This window comes from Mercenaria mercenaria, chromosome 11 (assembly GCF_021730395.1).
Source record: "Mercenaria mercenaria strain notata chromosome 11, MADL_Memer_1, whole genome shotgun sequence".
NCBI lineage: Eukaryota > Metazoa > Mollusca > Bivalvia > Venerida > Veneridae > Mercenaria > Mercenaria mercenaria.
The window spans coordinates 53720309-53741382 of record NC_069371.1 but is presented as its reverse complement, the minus strand read 5'-3'; the positions used below and the strand labels follow the sequence as shown (position 1 = coordinate 53741382).

The 21074-nt window shown below is 37.5% G+C and overlaps 1 protein-coding gene across 4 annotated transcripts in view; it reads left to right on the top strand.

The window, feature by feature from the left end:
• Positions 1–21074, top strand: part of LOC123531301 (potassium voltage-gated channel subfamily H member 7-like) — a 463598-nt gene that overhangs the window by 195181 nt on the left and 247343 nt on the right. For all 4 annotated transcript variants that reach the window (XR_008366046.1, XM_053517472.1, XM_045312132.2 and 1 more), the window contains exon 3: positions 4084–4251. Coding sequence is in view for 3 of the 4 variants with exons in the window: in XM_053517472.1 (XP_053373447.1) it covers positions 4084–4251 (168 nt within the window). In the remaining variant the exon portion in view is untranslated. The remainder of the gene's footprint in view (positions 1–4083; positions 4252–21074) is intronic.

Sequence of the window (21074 nt, the reverse complement as noted above, 5' to 3'; positions counted from 1 at the left end):
GTTCTCAAGTTGAGGCAAATACTTTAAATTTATGGTGACAAATGAACTTTGATATTATATAAAACAAGTAATAGAAAGAGTAGAGGTTCAGGAGAAATAATCTTATACGAGTGGCCTCTACGCTTTCTGTTTTGTATCATGGTCGGCCATTCAGCTACTAATTTTGATTGACAAGTTAACATTCCATTTTAAGCATGACAAGCATACTCTAACTGAAATAGAGAACGGTTTCAGAAAGTTCAACATTTCCCTACAGTATTCTATATGTAGGCAGGACCTAAGACAAGTTCTCTAACTTAGTTAGGGTACGGCTTATAGTCACGCCTCTTCCTCCGTTGAAGAATATTACAGAAGTTAAGGCCAGAGTTTTTTAATAACTTGGGTTACGGGAGATTTTCCAAAAATCAGCATAAGGAGGAGGGAATAAAAATAAAAATAAAGTAGGAAAATGTTAGCATCGGAAAAAAAAAAAATAATAAAATGAAAAAAAACCACAAAAAATTTTATTTTGTAAAAAGTGCCACTGGGTTAAAAAAAATTGTTGTTTCAGGCAAATGTAGATTCACAACACAGTCTAGATAAATCAGACAAGTTATTTTCCCAATTTGAAGCATTTTATTCCCACTTTCTTTATTAAAGCCTCCATGTTGTATGTTATAATATAATGTTGTAGAAACTATTAAATACTTGAATTTTTTTGCATGTTGCTTGCCTGCTTTAAACATATATATAGCTTGCTAATAAATAGAGACTAAACATGCCTGGCATTGTATTCTGTTTCTGGTGTTGGTGTGATTATATATAGTGTAGTGTAGTATTGTTGTCACATCCTATGCATATTGTGTTTCTGACCTTTTAACCCTTAGCACGCTAAGTTTCTAAAATGGACAGGTTCATCATTCAATTTGGGCAATACCATTTATCATTTGAAGGGGTGTTCGCTCAAAATGTACTGACTGAATAGCGAACAGTGCAGACAACCATCAGTCTGCACGGATGTATTTATGCTCCGACATGGGCCATTTTACACAATACATGCCAGACAGTCCCAAGCCTGTTAAGTGAGAGGGGTCTCTTAAAAGTTACTGAACTCCATATCTGGCTACAACTTTGAAAGTAATTTGAGGTAGACTTTAAAATTTAAATTGCGAATTTTAAAAACAATCAGCAAAGGTACTACATTCAAACTTACACATACTTTTTATTTAATAGTTCAAGATTTTGTAATATTACTCAGTTTCAAATGTTTTAAAATATTAAAAGTAATTGGTCCATACATGGAGTTCAGTACCCTTGCAGGGCTTCCATTATGATTCAATTTCATGGAGTCAGGACTGCCTAACATTCAGATTTTGGAGTCCCTCTTAAATTTTCTTGGAGTCCTACATATTTTCACTTTGTACAGTTACTTTCAGTACCATTATCATCACCATCATCATCATAAATTATGATGTCACACTGGGAATTTTTTTCTCTGAGCCACTGCTTTTTCCGAAGATAAAATTATGAGGCCAACAACGGCGAAAGTATAGCATTGACGTTCTTGTAGGACTACATTATATGTACCAAAGTACTCGTACTACTCAAGAAATTAATGTAGTTATTACATATTTCTTAGTAACCCTTTAAAAAGCTATTTAGAAAATAAATTTGTGTTAATTTCTAAAATTATCATTTTTATAAACATCATTCTGTCATTTAATAAAAAAATTCTGAAAATCACATTGAAAATAAAGATGTCAAAATAGAAAATTTAAAAAAAACAGTGTTTTATTTTGCACATTGCCTATAAGTGGGTGGGGTTCGATGCCTTCGCATGTTGTATTCTCGAAAAATACTTCAAAATAAGAGCTCCTTTTGCAACAGTTGTCATATTTTTCTTAAATGTAGACTTTTTATTGGCTTTTTATTAAGATTGCACTAAAAAATCTCGTCAGAAATGACAGAAATATCCGAAAATCATGGTCGTGAAAACGAGTGACAAATTCAGAAAACGTAAGTTAGAATTAAATATTTGATAAAATACCTATGTTTTATTGCTTTTCTATCATCATAGCTATTCAATACTTACAATTTCTGCTTATGTAAAGCATTTTTATTTGTTTTTGCCCAAACTAACCCTCGGCAATCATAGAAAATTTGTCTAACGGCCGACTGCTCATAAAATCGTTTCAAGTGCACAAAATGTTGATTATAATTATCCATTTTGTTATTCAATAATCTAATTATCGCCAATTAACTGCCTGATCAAATAAAAAATTTGCAAATTGGCTCCCTCCCTTTCAATAATTATAACAGATGTTGTGTCTACACAGATCATCGATTTTTCACACCTTTTGGTTCGTAAAACTGGCAATATTCGTAGTTTTGCAGACAGACATAGCTTCGGGCCATTTTCGCCTATTAGAAAATTTCAGAGCCACATTTAATTTTTTTGTCGCAAATGGCTCAAGTGGTGATCGACAGCGTGAATCATTACTTTCATCATCATACTAATTGGTTCAGTACAGTGCATAAAATAATAGAATTTAGAGAAAAGGACCACTATAGACTATAGATTGATTAGAAAACATCTTATTTAACAAAAAATATTTTATTGTTTTTTAAATTTATAGCAACAGTCAGCATTTTATTAAAATCACCACACTTACTGTTTTTCAGCTACAAAACGAAAATCCACTTAAAAAAATCTGAAGTACATTTTACTTGGAGTAGAATTATGTCAAATTACTCATTCACCTTGCAATACCCAACCAGTTAACTTTTATCCCACATCAAAGAAAATCAATAAAGGAGAATTTTGCCGACACTCCTTTTGATGTCAGCTGCCATGTGCTGGTCGAAATGTGTCAAAGATATCAGTTTTTAAGAGGTCAGGAGACAAATTGAATGTTTTTTTTTTCTTCTAAAAATACTGTAAAAGGATTTATCATTGATGAAAATCCAAAGTAAGTAGCAAATTTATTACCGGTCGGAAAAAGTGTATTAATTTAAACTGGATGTGAAATGTCATTTGCTAAAATATAGTTACTTGCTGAGGTTTTTGTGCTGAAATTATCGATATATTTTCCACAATTAAGTTACTTTGTCTTCCAACTTAGGAGCTTGTTTCACCAATTTAATCCAAGCCTTTTGTTGTCTGCAATTAACGCCTTCTAAACATGTCAGCTGATCTGGATAACGGTTTATATTTACAGACGTTCTCTATCAGACACGATACTTTCACACACTTCAAACACTGCCGGCAGTTTTTACGAGGCTGTCAATCATCAAGTGTTAATCCGCTTTGATTAGTTATGGGGTGGAGCTAGTCACATCATTCTAGTAAAGTTACGTCACGGTGTATTGATTTTGTCGTCCTTTGAGAATATCGGAAGTCCTTTGTACGCGCTGTGATATTTATTGTAGGTTAATATAGACACTGTTTTATTTTCCACCATGGAACGTAGATGCAAGCGTCGGCGAAAATAAAAATAAAATCGCAATTTTGAATTTTATTTTTATTTTGATTTTTGGAGAATTAGGACCGGCGCTCCCGTAACCCAAGTTATTAAAAAACTTTGGCCTAACAGTTATAATGACACTGCAGGTAAACCATGATACAATCATAATTAATTTAAGAATGGCAAGGAGTTTTGCAATACCCATGACTATACTGCAGTGTATTTGTTTGAAGAAATACTGCATTGGGAAGGGTTTGAGAGTTACTGTACATTTATTAAATGGCAATGGTTTGGTTTAAGTGCATATAATTGATATGACTGAACCAGTATTTTAGTTTAGATGACAGTCATCATTAGAGGTTAAATTGTAAGGCCAACATTAAATCGCCCCTATTGGATGTACGCACATATTGAGTGTACACTATACTGACTAAAGGTTAGGGTTAGGTTTAACATAGGTTTAACAGTGTACATTCAATGCGTGCGTTTTATTACAAAAATCTTAAGAATCCATGATATGACATCATTCACTTTGTTAAGTTTAATTTCTATAAACCAATACCAAGTATGGTTCCACCAGTCACTATCAGGGCTTTGCTGACATTTCTTATTGATCACATATTTGTTTTCTCATTTTCAGGGGAGAAATTTCTATGCAGTGTCCTGATTGCACCAGTGAAGAACGAACATGGGGAGATAATTCTTTTTATTATAAATTATGAAGATATCACAGATGCTCCTAACAAAGTTCAAGTCTTACCAGAGATACGTAACTTACGTAACAGCAAATTAGATAATTTCCGAAACAGTAAGTATGATTATAATATGACTTTGTTCGAATGTTTAAATGAAAATTTTAAGGCAAACATAGTAAAACTCAATGGGACTCAAAATTAGAGCTTCACCAGTGACCAACTAAAAGTTCTTGCTTTTGTTTAAAATTAGACAATTGTTAGGAGTTGTTCAAAGACTTCCATTCTATGCAGAATTCTGCTTGCCATGGCAAAGCAAAAGGGAAAACTTAAGAAATCTTCTAATCCAAAACTGCAAGGCCAAGAGTTTTAATATTAGGTTTGCTGCATTGTTTAATGGTCCTACCAAATTTGTTCAGATCATGGCATTTAGTCAAAACTGGCCACACTGCAGGGATTTTTTTGTTAACCAGGTATTTCAAAGTTGAAACATAGTTATTAGATTTGCGATGTTGTTCAGGACAGATGGATGGATGGATAGAGATGTCAAGGGTTTGGTTTCTGTTCTATAACTTAAATTTGGGTTGAGATATTGAAATGAAACTTGGCATATATGTAGCATAGCAAGGCCAAGGTTTGGGTCAAATTTGGGGTGAATGGAATCAAGGTTTGCTTAATAGGAAAGAAAGGTTAGGGGGTTGGGTTTTTTTGGCTACAAGGGTCAAGGTCACAGTTAGGTCAAAATCAGTGTTACTTAGAATAGAAATGTTTGAAAAATGTGGTTTTCTGGGAATTTCCCCACCTCTTGTTTTTGACAGACATAGCCTTATAAAAGAAAAACTTTAAAAATCTTGTTTGAAACCTCATATCCTAAAGCATAACTATAATTTGATGTGTAGCATTGTGTAGTAGTCCTCAACCAAATTTGCTCAAATCATTCCTCTGAGGACAAAATTTGCCCTTCCCAAGGGTTCACTTGTTGACTTTATGTAAGAAAACCTGAAATAAACAAGTAAATGTAAGTTAAAGAGAACACTGCATCTACCCCAAGAAAAGTGAGGCTGCTATGGTTTGTGTTATACTGAAGGGGTAATTTTATTGAAACCTGTCTTTACTGAATGAATCTCCATTTTTGCAGTTTAAATGGCTGCTGTAGTTACAGTTATAATTTGAAGAGACTTGATTGATACAGCTTTGTACTGAATGAATCTCCAGTTTTGTACCTGCAGTGACGGCCTTCCTTACAGTCATTTTGTAAGGATAAGATGTAAATCTCTGTTGACAGAGTAAAAAGGGGCCACTGTGGTCTTCCTCTCCCATCAAAAACTGGAAAGTCGCCATTATTATGACCTAAAATTATGTTGGTGTAACAAGCAAACAAACAAAATTGATTAAGAGTTTCATTGGCTGCCATAGTTACAGTTATAATTGTAGGGATTTTTTTTATTTAAACCTCTCTTGTTAGATCTCTGGTGGCTGCCATGGTTACAATCATATTGTACCCTTTGATTTTAAATGTCTCATGTGAATGAATCTCCTGTATTGCAGTTGGTAACAGTAAAATTATAGGAGTTTAATTTAAAGCTTGAAAAGCCTTCTGTGCTTACAGCCATATTTTAGGAACTGAATCTGCTGTGGCCGCATTGGTTACAGTCATAATGTACAGCTTGATTTAAACTGTCTTATCTGAATCTGTCACAGTTTAATACAGTCATATTAGATAGGTTCTGTTTTCTCAGTGAAGCTTGATTTAAACTAGTCATTTGGCTGCAGTTTCAATGCTGTCACAGTTACATTCATACTTCAGGAGCTTGATTGAGACTTCCATAGGTATCTCAATGACAAAGAACATTGGTAAACTTTGGGTAGATGTGACATTGTGCAGCTCCATGCTGTATAGCAGTATGGCTGTAATTCTACTTAATAAATCAGGTATCTAGTTAGTTAATTTGAAAAAATGTTTTTAGTGCATGAATGTTTCTTGAAATGTAAAGAAATAGCCAATTTTAAGACTGCAAAGGAAAAACTCTTTAACAAAGATACAAAGAACATTTAATACAATATATAATATCCCGATTTTAGACATGACATGCTTTGAGGAATCTTGTTTATATTTGGCATAAATTTTTACCTCAATGAGACGGAGTGTCATGTGCAAACCTCAGGTTCCTATCTCAGAAGTGAAGGTCACAGTCAGGGGTCAATGGTCTTTTTAGAGCTTGTCCAGGCCATTACTTTTTTAAGTTTGGAGCAGTCTTTAGGGTTTTTTTTGTGTAAATGTTCACCTCTTAGACTGATTGTCATGCGCTTATAGCGGGTACCTATCTCAAAGGTCAAGGTCACACTTGGTGGTCAAAATTCATTTTAGAGCTTGTTCGGACTGTAACTGGCATGCATAAAGCAATCTTTTTTTTATTTGGCATATATGTTTGCCTCAGTGAGAGTGTTGGGTGCAACTCCCAGACACCTACATCAAGGATCAAGGTCATACTTAGAGGTCAAAGGTCAAAACTTGCTGCTGTTAGTCCTTTTGACACCTGGCGGGCTCCACATTTTTCCCGTGGGCATCTAGTATTTATTAACGTTATAACATTTATGAAAAAGCTGTATCATCTTTGATATTTAGATGTTGCTTCGAGGCAGAGAATTTTTTCAATTTTTTTAGCTCACCTGAGCAATGCTGAGTTTTTCTGATCACTCGATGTCCGGCATCTGTCTGTCTGTCGTCTGTCTGTCTGTCAACATTTAGCTTGTGTATGCGATAGAGGCTGTATTTTTCAACTGATCTTCATGAAATTTGGTCAGAATGATAAACTTGATGAAATCTAGGCCAAGTTCGAAAATGGGTCATCTGGGGTCAAAAACTAGGTCACTAGGTCAAATCAAAGAAAAACCTTGTGTATGCGATAGAGGCTGTATTTTTATGCCCCCCTTCGAAGAAGGAGGGGTATATTGTTTTGCAGATGTCAGTATGTCTGTCGGTCGGTTGGTCTGTCTGTTGGTCGGTCTGTATGTAGACCAATCCGTTTCCAGATGATAACTCAAGAACGCTTGGGCCTAGAATCATGAAAGTTGATAGGGAGGTTGATCATCACCAGCAGATGACCCATATTGATTTTGAGATCTGTATGTCAAAGGTCAAGGTCACAGTGACCCTGATTAGTAAAACGGTTTCCGGATGATAAGTCAAAAATGCTTGGGCCTAGGATCATGAAAGTTGATAGGGAGGTTGGTCATCACCAGCAGCTGACCCCTATTGATTTTGAGGTCAGTATGTCAAAGGTCAAGGTCACAGCGACACTGAACAGTAAAACGGTTTCGGGATGATAACTTAAGAACGCTTAGGCCTAGTGTCAAGAAAATTGATATTGAGGTTGTTCATGACCAGAAGGTGACCCCTATTAATTTTGAGGTCATTAGGCCAAAGGTCAAGGTCACATTTGCCAGGAACAGTTAAATGGTTTCTGATCTTCTTGTCCAAAACCACAGGGTCTAGGGCTTTGATAGTTGGTATGTAGCAAAGTCTAGTGCTCCTCTTACAAGATTGTTCAGATTATTTCCCTGGGGTCAAATATGGCCCCACCCGGGGGTCATATGGTTTATATAGACTTATATAGGAAAAAACTTTGAAAAACCTCTTGTCCAAAACCGCAGGTCCTAGGGCTTTGATATTTTGTATATGACATCATCTAGTGGTCCTCTACTAAGATCGTCCAAATTATTCCACTAGGATCAAATATGGCCCCGCCCTGGGCGTCACATGGTTTACATAGACTTATATAGCGAAAAACTTTGAAAACCTTCTTGTTCAAACCACAAAGACTAGATCTTTGATATTTGTAATGTACCATCATCTAGTGGTTCTCTACCAAGTTTGTTCAAATTATCCCTCTAGGGTCAAATATGGCCCCACCCCTAGGGTCACATGGTTCATATCCTTTCCGCAGCCTTAACGTACTAAAACGTATTAGCGTCTGATGGCCCTTTCACGCTTCCGTAGAAACAACATTTATTACACGAAACTTATTTTGAAAATATTTCTGAAATGTCTAGGTCTGCAGCTCTCAAATACAGTTATATCTTACATCTGAGGCATATACTGACACTCTCAGACAACATCAAAAATGACATTTTGAGTGATTTGATGAAGTTCCAAAATTATCAATGTACCCTTGGTCCGTTACGGACCCCTGTGGGATTTCTGTTTATCCAGAGCTCAAATATTTTTTCATAGATTGAAAGCTGACATGCTGTACTTAAAGCCCAGGTAATTTCAATTCGTAATAAAGTGCTGAAAATTGGCTCCCCAATAGCAAAAAGAAATCCACGCGCATACATTTAGACCGGGTGACCCCTGCGCGTGACCCCTGACTATCTACGAATCAAAATGCAGCTTTCGTTTTCAAGTTTAGCATTTCTACTTTCATTTTATTTACTTCCGGGAATAGCTGAATGACGAGTGACGTCATTTTCTGTGTTGTCAAAAACATATACAGTAAAATTCCACTATTAAGACCACCCATGGTTCTTTGTAAAACTGGTCTTATTAGCGGTCTGGTCTGATTAGTGGACCAGGCTGTACGGGAAAGGTCTGGCAGACTTTCCGTTTTCGTTTTTCCATGACTATGTTAGTATCAGATACGAAAGAAGACTGATAAAGATAAGCATTTCATTAGCCTTTAATACTTGATCACTGTGTTAATCAAAGAATTACAGATCAAACTGTGTATTAATTAAGGACGCACTTCACTGATAATGATTTGAATTTTGACCAATTAAAAACAATTACAACAATATCAAACCTTTTTAAACTTCATTCTCTGCTGAAATCCCAAACGTATTTACATTAATAATAACAAACAAACACCGTTTACATCTAATTAAATCTGTTTTAATCTGGTCAATTTGATCAGCGGGCGATCAGCGGGCATTCGTCTAATTACAAATAAATTAGTTATTTCAACAATTTCTTAATATGTTAAATAGCGATGCAAAACACCAAACATCTTTAAACAATTTCAGACAATCAAACAGTTTGATGCGTTGACATTTAAAAGACTTGTTAGCAGTTAACACAATGTACACGCTTAACGTGTTAACACGATGTCGCACGTGTTAATTCTTGCGGCGATTCGCGGTAACATACAGAAAAATTTGAGTGGTCGTAATTGCGGTGATTAATTAAGTGTGAAAAAGTCAAACAGTTCTGAAATTGGTGGTCGCATTAGTGGATTAGCGGTCTGGTCGCATTTTCGGACAAACGACCATTGCTTTTAAGAAGGAAATATTCCGTTCTTTGCAAAATCGGGCGTATTAGCGGTGCGGTCATAATTTCGGCGTGGTCGTAAGTAGGAATTTTACTGTATATGCCTTGCGAGATTGCATAAATATGTGCTGGCAGTCCTAAGGATATAGACTTATATAGGGAAAAACTAAGAATCTTCATGTCTATAATCTACATCATTCAAATTTAGACCACATGTATTTTTTTTTGAGTGACAAGATAAACCTTGACATGAGTTGACCTTGATCTTGACCTAGTGATCAACTTTCACATTTCTGTAGCTACAGCCTTCAAATTTAGATCACATGCATAGGTTTGTGTACCGAAACAAACTATGACCTTGTTATTGACCTAGTGACCTACTTTCACATTTTTGAAGGTATAGGCTTCAAATTTGGACCACATGCATAGTTTTGTGTTCCGAAATGAAATTTGACCTTGATTTTGACCTAGTGACCTACTTTCACATTTCTCAAGCTACAGCCTTCAAATTTGGACCACATGCACAGTTTTGTCTACCGAAATGAACTTTGATCTTGAGATTGACCTAGTGACCTACTTTCACATTCCTGAAGCTACAGCCTTCAAATTTGGACCACATGCATATTTTTGTGTACTGAATTGAAATTTGACATTGATTTTTACCTAGTACCTACTTTCACATTTCTCAAGCTACAGCCTCCATATTTGAAGCACTTGCATATTTCTGTCTACAGAAATGAACTTTGACCTTGAAATTGATCTAGTGACCTACTTTCACATTTCTCAAGCAGCAGCTTTCAAATTTGGACCACATGCACAGTGTTTTGTACCAAAATGAAATCTGACCTTGATTTTGATCTTGAGCTAGTCTTGAAATTTGGAACATTAAAAAATGGCTCGGTGGTCGGTGCCAAGATCACTCTGTGATCTCTTGTTAGGTTAATAGGTTAAAGGTCAAGGTCAGATTGGACCAGAACAGTAGAACTTTTGTTTACAGTGAGCATATAATTTCTGTTCCTTGTGCAATTACTGAATGCATCAAGGGGGGCATTTCATGTTCGATGAGCTCTTGTTGAATTAATCTTCATGAATTTTGGTCAGAATGATTACCCTGATGAAGTCTAGGCCGAGTTCGAAAATGGATCATCTGGGGTCAAAAACTAGGTCACTAGGTCAAATCAAAGAAAAACCTTGTGTATGTGATAGAGGCTGTATTTTTCAAGTAATCTTCATGAATTTTAGTCAGAATGATAACCTTGATGAAATCTAGGCCGAGTTTGAAAATAGGTCATCTGGGGTCAAAAACTAGGTCACTAGGTCAAATCAAAGAAAAACCTTGCATATGCGATAGAGGCTGTATTTTTCAATTAATTTTCATGAATTTTGGTCAGAATGATTGGCTTGATGAAATCTAGGTCAGCTTCGAATATGGGTTATCTAGAGTCAAAAAGTAGGTCATTAGGTCAAATCAAAGAAAAACCTTGTCTATGCGATAGAGGCTATATTTTTCAATTGATCTTCATGAAATTAAGTCAGAATGATTGCCTTGATAAAATCTTGGTCAAGTTTGAATATGGGTCATCTTGGGTCAAAAATTAGGTCACTAGGTCAAATCAAAGAAAAACCTTGTGTATGCAATAGAGGCTGTATTTTTCAATTGATCTTTATGAAATTTGGTCAGAATTATTGCCTTGATAAAATCTAGGTAGAGTTTGGTTATTGGTCATCTGTGGAATACCAAGTATAGCCAGTTCCAATTCACTAACAGGGGAAATAACTGAATAGCCAGGAAAATTGACGATGGGTGGGGGGAGGATTAAGAATTGACTAGTCAGTTTTTTCCCCGGTTAAGAAACTGACTGGTCACTTCTTTCCCCCCCCCCCCCCCCCCCCCACCCCTCCACCTAGTCAAGCTTTTCCCCCAAACTGCAACTTGTTACTCTTGATCATTCTTATGGGGGGAAAAACTAACTAGTCAATTCTTAATCCTTATTTCCCCTGTTAGTGAATTGGAACTGGCTATTCTTGGTTATTCTTAACTAGCCTGTTTTTTATTTCCGGTAGTCGGTTTTCATTTAAATTTCATATAAAATAAGAAATATGCTTCATATTTTGTGTAAATTAAAAAAATGTTTTTAAATAAACTTATTTTAATTTCTGTTGTATTTTTTTTTAATTGATGGCCTTTTTCCTGTTTCAGTTTCTTCAAAGGTAAGGAAATTACTGCTGGTCAGTTCTTTTCCCACCTAGCCAGTACTTGACCAGTAAGGTGGGGAAAGAAATTGACTGGTCAGTTATTCCCCCCCCCCCCCCACCAAGCCAGTACTTGATATATCAGAAGGGAGAAGAATTTAACCAGTCAGTTCTTTCCCCCCTAGGCAGTACTTCACCTGTCAGGTGGGGGAAGAAATTGACCAGTCAGTTCTTTCCCCCTAACCAGTACTTGACCTGTCGGGTGGGGAGAAGAAATTGATCAGTCAGTTCTTTCCCCCCTAGCCAGTACTTGACCTGTCGGGTGGGGAAATGAAATTGACCAGTCACTTCTTTCCAACCTAGCCAGTACTTGCTCTGTTAGGTGGGGGAGGAAACTGACCGGTCAGTTCTTTCCCCCTTAGCCTATACTTGACCTGTCAAGTGGGGGAAGAAATTGACTGGTCAGTTCTTTCCCCCCTAATCAGTACTTGCTCTCTTAAGTGGGGGAAGAAATTGACTGGTCAGTTCTCCCCCCCCCCCCACCCTTGCCAGTACTTGACCTGTCAGTTTTTCCGCCCTAGCCAGTACTTGAGCTATCAGGAAGGGGAAGAAATTTACCAGCCAGCTCTTTTCCCCTAGCCAGTACTTGACCTGTCGGGTGGGGAGAAGAAATTGACCAGTCAGTTCTTTCCCCCTTAGACAGTACTTGACCTGTCGGACGAGGAGAAGAAATTGACCGGTCAGTTCTTTCCCCTCTAGCATATACTTGACCTATCAGGTGGGGGAAGAAATTGACTAGTCAGTTCTTTCCCCCTTAGCCAGTACTTGACCTGTCAGGTTGGGGAAAAAAATTGACCGGTCATGTCTTTCCCCTCTAGCCAGTACTTGCTATGTTAATTATGTCTCCCACCACACAGTGGTGTGGGAGACATATTGATTTACTCCAGTCTTTGTGTCCGTGTGTCTGTCTGTCTGTCACAAAGCTTGTCCGCACTCTAAGTCGAACATTTCTCATTCGATTTCCACCAAACTTGAACAAAATGTGTTTGACCATGAGACCTCGGCCAAGTTCGATAACTTGACATATCCATTCAGGCATTGTGGAGTTACGGCCCTTGAATTACCAAAAATTGGGGTTTTTACTCTTGTCCGCACTCTTAGTCGAATATTTCTTAGCTGATCTTCACTAAACTTGAACACATATGTTTGACCATGAGACCTCGTCCAAGTTCGATAACTAGACAAATCCGTCCAGGCATTTTGGAGTTACGGCCCTTGAATTACCGGAAAATTGGCTTTTTTACACTTGTCCGCACTAAGTCAAACATTTCTCATCTGATCTTCACCAAACTTGAACAAAATGTTTTCGACCATAAGACCTCGGCCAAGTTTGATAACTAGACAAACCGATCCAGGCATTTTGGAGTTACGGCCCTTGAATTCCGAAAAATAAGCCTTTTTACTCTTGTCCCGCACTCTAAGTAGAACATTCCTCGTTTGACCATAAGACCTCAGACAAGTTCGATAATGAGCCAAATCGGTCTAGGCATTTTGGAGTTCTGGCAATTGAATTGTAGTGAATAAACAGTATATAAAGACAGACTTGCTGTTTAGATGATTAGGCAGTTGTGGGAGACATTCCCTTTTCTCAAAAACAGCTCTAGTGTGGTGGAAAAAAAATTGACCAGTCAGCTCTCCCTGTATAGCCAGTTTTTGACCTGTCAGGTAGGGAAAGAAATTGACCGGTCAGTTCTTTCCCCCCTAGGAAGTACTTGACCTGTCAGGTGGGGAAAGAAATTGACCAGTCAGTTCTTTCCCCCTAGCCAGTACCTTGACCTGTCGGGTGGGGAGAAGAAATTGACCAGTCAGTTCTTTCCCCCTAGCTGGTACTTGACCTGTCAGGTGGGGGAAAAAATTGACCTGTAATGTCTTTCCCCCCTAGCCAGTACTTGCTATGTTATGTGAGGGAAGAAATTGACCAGTCAGTTCTTTCACCCCGTAGCCATTACTTGACGTGTCGGGCGGAGAGAAGAAATTGACCAGTCAATTCTTTCCCCCCAGCATATACTTGACCTGTCAGGTGGGGGAAGAAATTGACTGAACAGTTCTTTCCCCACTAGCCAGTACTTGCTCTCTTAGGTAGGGGAAGAAACTGACTGGTCAGTTCTTTCCCCCTAGCCAACTTGACCTATCAGGTGGGGAAAGAAATTGACCAGTCAGTTCTTATCCCCCTAGCCAGTACTTGCTCTTTTAGGTGGGGGAAGAAATTGACCGGTCATTTCCTCACCCCCGAGCCAGTACTTGACTTGCCAGGTGAGGGAAGAAATTAACCAGTCAATTCTTTCCCCGCTAGCCAGTACTATCTCTGTTAGGTGGAGGAAGAAATTTCTTCTCCCCACACGACAAGGTCAGTTATAGGCTAGGGTGAAAGAACTGACTGGTCAATTTCTTCCCCTACCTGACAGGTCAAGTACTGCCTAGGGGGGAAAGAACTGACTGGTCAATTTCTTCCCCCTCCTGATAGGTCAAGTACTGGCTAGGAGGGAAAGAACTGACTGGTCAATTTCTTCCCCCACCTGACAGGTCAAGTACTGGCTTAGGGGGGAAAGAACTGACTGGTCAATTTCTTCCCCCACATAACATAGCAAGTACTGGCTAGGGGGGAAAGACATGACCGGTCAATTTTTTTCCCCCACCTGACAGATCAAGTACTGCCTAGGGGGAAAAGAACTGACAAGTCAATTTCTTCCCCCACCTGACAGGTCAAGTATATGCTAGGGGGGAAAGAACTGACCGGTCAGTTTCTTCCCCCACCTAACAGAGCAAGTACTGGCTAGGGGGGAAAGAACTGACTGGCCAATTTCTGCCCTCACCTGACAGGTCAAGTACTGTCTTGGGGGGAAAGAACTGACTGGTCAATTTCTTCCCCCACCTGATAGGTCAAGTATATGCAAGGGGGATAGAACTGACCAGTCAATTTCTTCTCCCACTTAACAGGTCAGAAAAAGGTCAAGTATATGCTAGGGGGGAAAGAACAGACCGGTCAATTTCTTCCCCGCACCTGACAGATATTAAATAGTAATGGCAATCAAACAGAAGTTAAAAAACTCGATTTGCCAAAAAAAAAAAACATTGATTAAAGTTACAAAAAAAGAAACATAGGTTTATTCAAATGAAAAACAATACCTATTTCATCTAAAATTTAAATGGAAAATGAATAGACACTTTTATCCCTAATAACAATATCGAAAGAAACCAGTACTTGAAGGGAAAACTTGACTAGGGAGAAAGAACTGACTAGTCAGTTTTTTCCCCAGGGAAAAATCTGACTAACTAGTCAGTTTCTTCCCCTATCAGAAAACTATAATTCCAAGGGGGGAAAAAACTGACTAGGGGGGGGGGGGAAGAAACTGACTAGTCAGTTTTTTCCGTGGGGGAAAGAATTGACTAGTCAGTTTTTTCCTCGGGGAAAGGACTGACTGGGGGAAAAACTGGGCTGTTACAGGGGGAACAGTTAAACCGTTTCAGGACGATAACTTGAGAACACTTGGGCCTAGGATCATGAAAGTTGATAGGCAGGTTAATCATGAACAGCAGATGACCCCTATTGATTTTTTGAGATCAGTAGGTCAAAGGTCAAGGTCACAGTGACCCGGAACAGTTAAACCATTTCTGGATGATAACTTGAGAACACTTGTGCCTAAAAATCATGAAAGCTGAAAGGGAGGTTGGACCCCTAATGATTTTGAGGTCAATAGGTCAAGGTCACAGTGACCAGGAACAGTTAAACCATTTCTTGATGATAATTTGAGAACGATTGAGCCTAAGATCACGAAACTTAATAGAAAGGCTGATCATGACCAGCAGATGACCCCTATTGATTTTGAGGTCAGGTGGTCAAAAGTCAAAGACACATTGACCAAGAACAGTAGAATGATGCACAGTGACCATATAATTTCTGTTCCTTGTGCAAGTACTGAATGCATGAAGGATTTCGTGTTCTACGAGCTCTTGTTTAGTTTAAAAAATCAGATATTTTCAAGGGGATAGAATTTCCCTGTATTAGATATTAGAATAGGTTTGCATAGTAGAATATTTGCAAATTATATGATTAATCTCTTGAGCATAAAGGACTATCAATAACAATAATAGAACTTTCCTGACTATTTATTTTTGGGATGATGGAAAGTTTGCGAATACCACGAAAACTAAATCCTGCTGAAATTTCTGATATTTATGTACTTTGCCTGTCAGGGACACATAGATGATGGCTTAATCTCTTACTGCCATAAATGTCAAGTTAGTTAATTGGAAAATGTAGTATTTATTTGTTAAAGAATTAGCATGTATTTAATTATTCAGCAGGTTTTATGTTATTTATGTTGACATTTGTTTTTCAAATTGATTAAAAGCACAGGGATCAATGCCCCTCGGGAGGAAATAGAATAGGCTGTCACAAACTATGATATCACATTCTTCTTCAATATTTATAGGATATTACATGCAAGGAACCATGACAGTTGCTGTAATTTACATTGATCTTGACCAAAACTGTTTGCCCTTTATTGTCCCAAATAGGCATCAGTATGTTTCAAATCAGGCAAGATGATGCAGGTGAGCCAAGTTCTTTAGCCTGTAATCATCACTTTGAAATTCTGAGGTAACTTTCTGTATGTGCATCTGTTATTTTAGAAACTGTCTCTGCATTAGCATCTGTTTCATGAGCTAGTAAAGACCGGGCCACAAGCAGCTCTGCCACCACTTGGCAATAAATTAAGAGATATATTGTAAATGCATCTTACAGTCCAAAACAGATTGAAAACAACTTTCAGTGTGTTGATTTTGCAATACCGTTAAATTCCCACATGCATCTGTAAAATATTTATGAAAGGACTGGAAAATTGCACCTGGAAAGCATCAGGTCTGAGGAAATAAATTTTGTAAAATTGTGATGGTAATTTTTTGCCATGTTCACACTGATCAGCTTTACAATGCAGGTCAATAGCTTTTGAGAACTTGTCAAAAATGGCTGTTTTGGTTGATTTTTCTGATTTAGGAAAGAAGTTTTATATAATCCTTTATTTTCAATCTTAAGATAAGGTTGCCTGGAAAATAGTGCCATTAGCTAGATAATGATACCTGTATGCATAGTGAAATGAAATAACACTTAATGTGAACAGTGTATATCATTTGTTTTAATTGTCTAAAAGTTGTCAGGAAGTATTCAGACAGGGTTGGCAGTTTCATCTCCTCCCACTTCCAAACTGTGAAGATGCTGGTACTCTAGTGTATGTGCTGCTGCTTCCTTTCACATCAGCCATGAAAGCTAGAAATATTGTAAAGAAGAAAATGTATAAATCAAATGAAATTGACACATCATTTGATTAAGCAAATCACATTTAGTGGCATTTTTTATATTAACAATGTGGGGAAATACTCTTGACAAATTGGGAATTGTTCTACAGTAACTGGAGGATACTGATATAAGTTATAAAACTGAGGCGCAAATCCAGCACTTGATTGGTTAATTTGATCTCAAATTTGAAACTGACCAGTGGTGACGTTACTAAGGTCCGTTCGAGACTTGGATCTTCAACTCAGTTGTTTTCTGGGTTTGAAAGGCACTTAGATATTTGAAAAACTTACAAATTCTGAAAAACAAATTATTTTTATTCCATTTTATGCAAAAAACTAAACTGTTTGTTTGGCAATAAGAATTTAAGACCAATTCGTAAGGGAAGAGCCTGCATAGATACAATACTAATCTTGAAGGTCACAACTCTGAATTTTATCCAGAAGTGCTGTTCTAACTTGCATTGAAATGTTTCCTTGACAATACAGTATGCCCTCTGACCTATCCCTATCTTTGCAGTTTGAATACATTTATTTGTTGGTTATTTCTAAGATAAGTAAATTTGATAAAGGGAGATAATTGTTGAAGTAAATGATTGAGTAAAGGTTCTTTTATAATGTACTTCTTCCAGGGTTTGCTATCTTTGTACAATTGTATACAGTTTTAATAAATTCCTTTCAGCACTTCTAGAATTATACCCAATACAAATATCTGTTTACTAAAGTGAGATAATTCAAAAAGTAAGCAAGTTAGTGGTATGGTTCTTGTACATTGCACATCCTCTTAATATCCTCTGTCATTTTGTGAAGTTTTAGCAAAATTCCTGTAATATTTTTGGAGTTATGCACTAGTTAAGAGAGTTACAAGTATATAAAAGAGAAGATCATAACTCAAAAAGTAAGCAAGGTAGGTATACAAACTTCAGATGTCCTCAGTCTTGGTATGCATACTGTATAGATCGCTTTTAACACATTCAGTTGATAAAGGGATGCACAGATGGAGATCAAAAACTATACCCCTCCTGTCTTTGGTCTATGGGTGGGGGTGTTAAAAAAGCTACTCAAGTTAGGCGCATGACTGTCATTTTATGAAATATCTGCTGGACTGTACACATTCATTTGGGTTATGTGACTTTTGTTAAGTATATCACCAAATCACAGAAATGTTTTGTAAAGGAACATCATTTTTACCAACAATCTACCTGTTTTATACACGCCAACATTAAATCGCCCCTATTAAATGTACGCAGGTATTGATCACAGGTGCCCGTCCAGTCTTGGTGCGCATATGTGTGCCGCCGCCTCAGAAAAAAAAAAAAAGAAATTAAAAACACTGTTTTAAGCCTAAAAAATTTTTTTCCCTGTATATACTCTTATATGGAAAAGGTGCATGTGTTGCCGTAGCGCTATGGAGGTTTACTAGGACACGCTGTGGAACAACCAAAATGTCCAGTTCAGTACCAATGCAAGCTACCCTGCTGCAGTTTACACATCATGCATTTATAACATAGTTAACAATCCTATTCTACCTAGTAAACAGCCTTAAATAACTTAGATTTAAATTCTAAGATGCAAACAACGAAAAAGGTTTACACTTTCGTTTTGAAACAAAATGGCCGATCATCACCGTTATTTTGCAAGTACTGGAGGGATTTTCTTCAAACTTCATACACTGATAGAACACATTGGGAGGAAGTGCAGTGTGCAAGAACAATAACTCTACTTTTCCTATTTTTTGAGTTATTCCCCTTTATCTTATTTTCTTAAAAAAAATTGTCCGGAGCATAACTCCAAAAGTACTGGAGGGATTTTCTTCAAACTCCATACACTGATAGAACACATTGGGATAAAGTGCAATGTGCAAGAACAAGAACTCTACCTTTCCTATTTTTTGAGTTATTCCCCTTTATTATATTTTCTTAAAAAAATTTGTCCGGAGCATAACTCCAAAAGTACTGGAGGGATTTTCTTCAAACTTCATACACTGACACAACACATTGGGAGGAAGTGCAATGTGAAAGAACAATAACTCTACCTTGCCTATTTTTTGAGTTATTCCCCTTTATTATATTTTCTTAAAAAATTTTGTCCGGAGCATATCTTCTTCATGTATAGAGGGATTTTGATATATCTTGGCACAAATGTTCACCACCACGAGGCGGAGTTTCATGCGCAAGAACTAGGTCTCTAGGTCTAAGGTCAAGGTCACACTTAGAGGTCAAATGATACAAGAATGAAAACCTTGTCCGGAGCATTTCTTCTTCATGCATAGAGGGATTTTGATATAACTTGGCACAAATGTTCACCACCACGAGACGGAGTGTCATGCGCAAGATCCAGGTCCCTAGGTTTAAGGTCAAGGTCACACTTAGAGGCCAAATGTCTGATACAAGAATGACTTTGTCCGAAGCATTTCTTCTTCATGCATGGAGGGATTTTGATGTAACTTGGCACAATTATACACCATCATGAGACGAAGTGTCATGCGCAGTTCCCTTCTTTAGAATTACTTCCCTTTGTTGTTACTTTAAATAGCTTTTATTGTAACTTTTTTATTACTAGTCGTAGGGAAAAATCGAGACCACTTTTCTGTAGTACAACATGCATGCTACATCCAATTTTGAGGTATATTTTGACCAATCTCTACCTGGTAAAGATTTTTGGGTGAACTTACATTTTTTTTTTTTTTTTTTTTTTTTTTAAGATTAACTTCCCTTAGTTGTTACTATAAATAACTTATATTGTAACATTTTTAGCTCACCTGTCACAAAGTGACAAGGTGAGCTTTTGTGATCGCGTGGCGTCCGTCGTCCGTGCGTCCATGCGTAAACTTTTGCTTGTGACCACTCTAGAGGTCACAATTTTCATGGGATCTTTATGAAAGTTGGTCAGAATGTTCACCTTGATGATATCTAGGTCAAGTTCGAAACTTGGTCACGTGCCATCAAAAACTAGGTCAGTAGGTCTAAAAATAGAAAAACCTTGTGACCTCTCTAGAGGCCATATATTACACAAGATCTTCATGAAAATTGGTCAGAACGTTCAACTTGATGATATCTAGGTCAAGTTCGAAAGTGGGTCACGTGCCATCAAAAACTAGGTCAGTAGGTCTAAAAATAGAAAAACCTTGTGACCTCTCTAGAGGCCACACTTTTCAATGGATCTTCATAAAAATTGGTCAGAATGTTCATCTTGATGATATCTAGGTCAAGTTCGATACTGGGTCATGTGCCTTCAAAAACTAGGTCAGTAGGTCAAATAATAGAAAAACCTTGTGACCTCTCTAGAGGCCATATTTTTCATGGGATCTGTATGAAAGTTGGTCTGAATGTTCATCTTGATGATATCTAGGTCAAGTTCGAAACTGGGTCAACTGCGGTCAAAAACTAGGTCAGTAGGTCAAATAATAGAAAAACCTTGTGACCTCTCTAGAGGCCATATTTTTCATGGGATCTGTATGAAAGTTGGTTTGAATGTTCATCTTGATGATATCTAGGTCAAGTTCGATACTGGGTCATGTGCCTTCAAAAACTAGGTCAGTAGGTCTAAAAATAGAAAACCTTGTGACCTCTCTATAGGCCATATATTTCACAAGATCTTCATGAAAATTGGTCAGAATGTTCACCTTGATGATATCTAGGTCAAGTTCGAAACTGGGTCATGTGCCATCAAAAACTAGGTCAGTAGGTCTAAAAATAGAAAAACCTTGTGACCTCTCTAGAGGCCATATATTACACAAGATCTTCATGAAAATTGGTCAGAACGTTCAACTTGATGATATCTAGGTCAAGTTCGAAAGTGGGTCACGTGCCATCAAAAACTAGGTCAGTAGGTCTAAAAATAGAAAAACCTTGTGACCTCTCTAGAGGCCACACTTTTCAATGGATCTTCATAAAAATTGGTCAGAATGTTCACCTTGATGATATCTAGGTCAAGTTCGATACTGGGTCATGTGCCTTCAAAAACTAGGTCAGTAGGTCAAATAATAGAAAAACCTTATGACCTCTCTAGAGGCCATATTTTTCATGGGATCTGTATGAAAGTTGGTTTGAATGTTCATCTTGATGATATCTAGGTCAAGTTCGAAACTGGGTCAAGTGCGGTCAAAAACTAGGTCAGTAGGTCAAA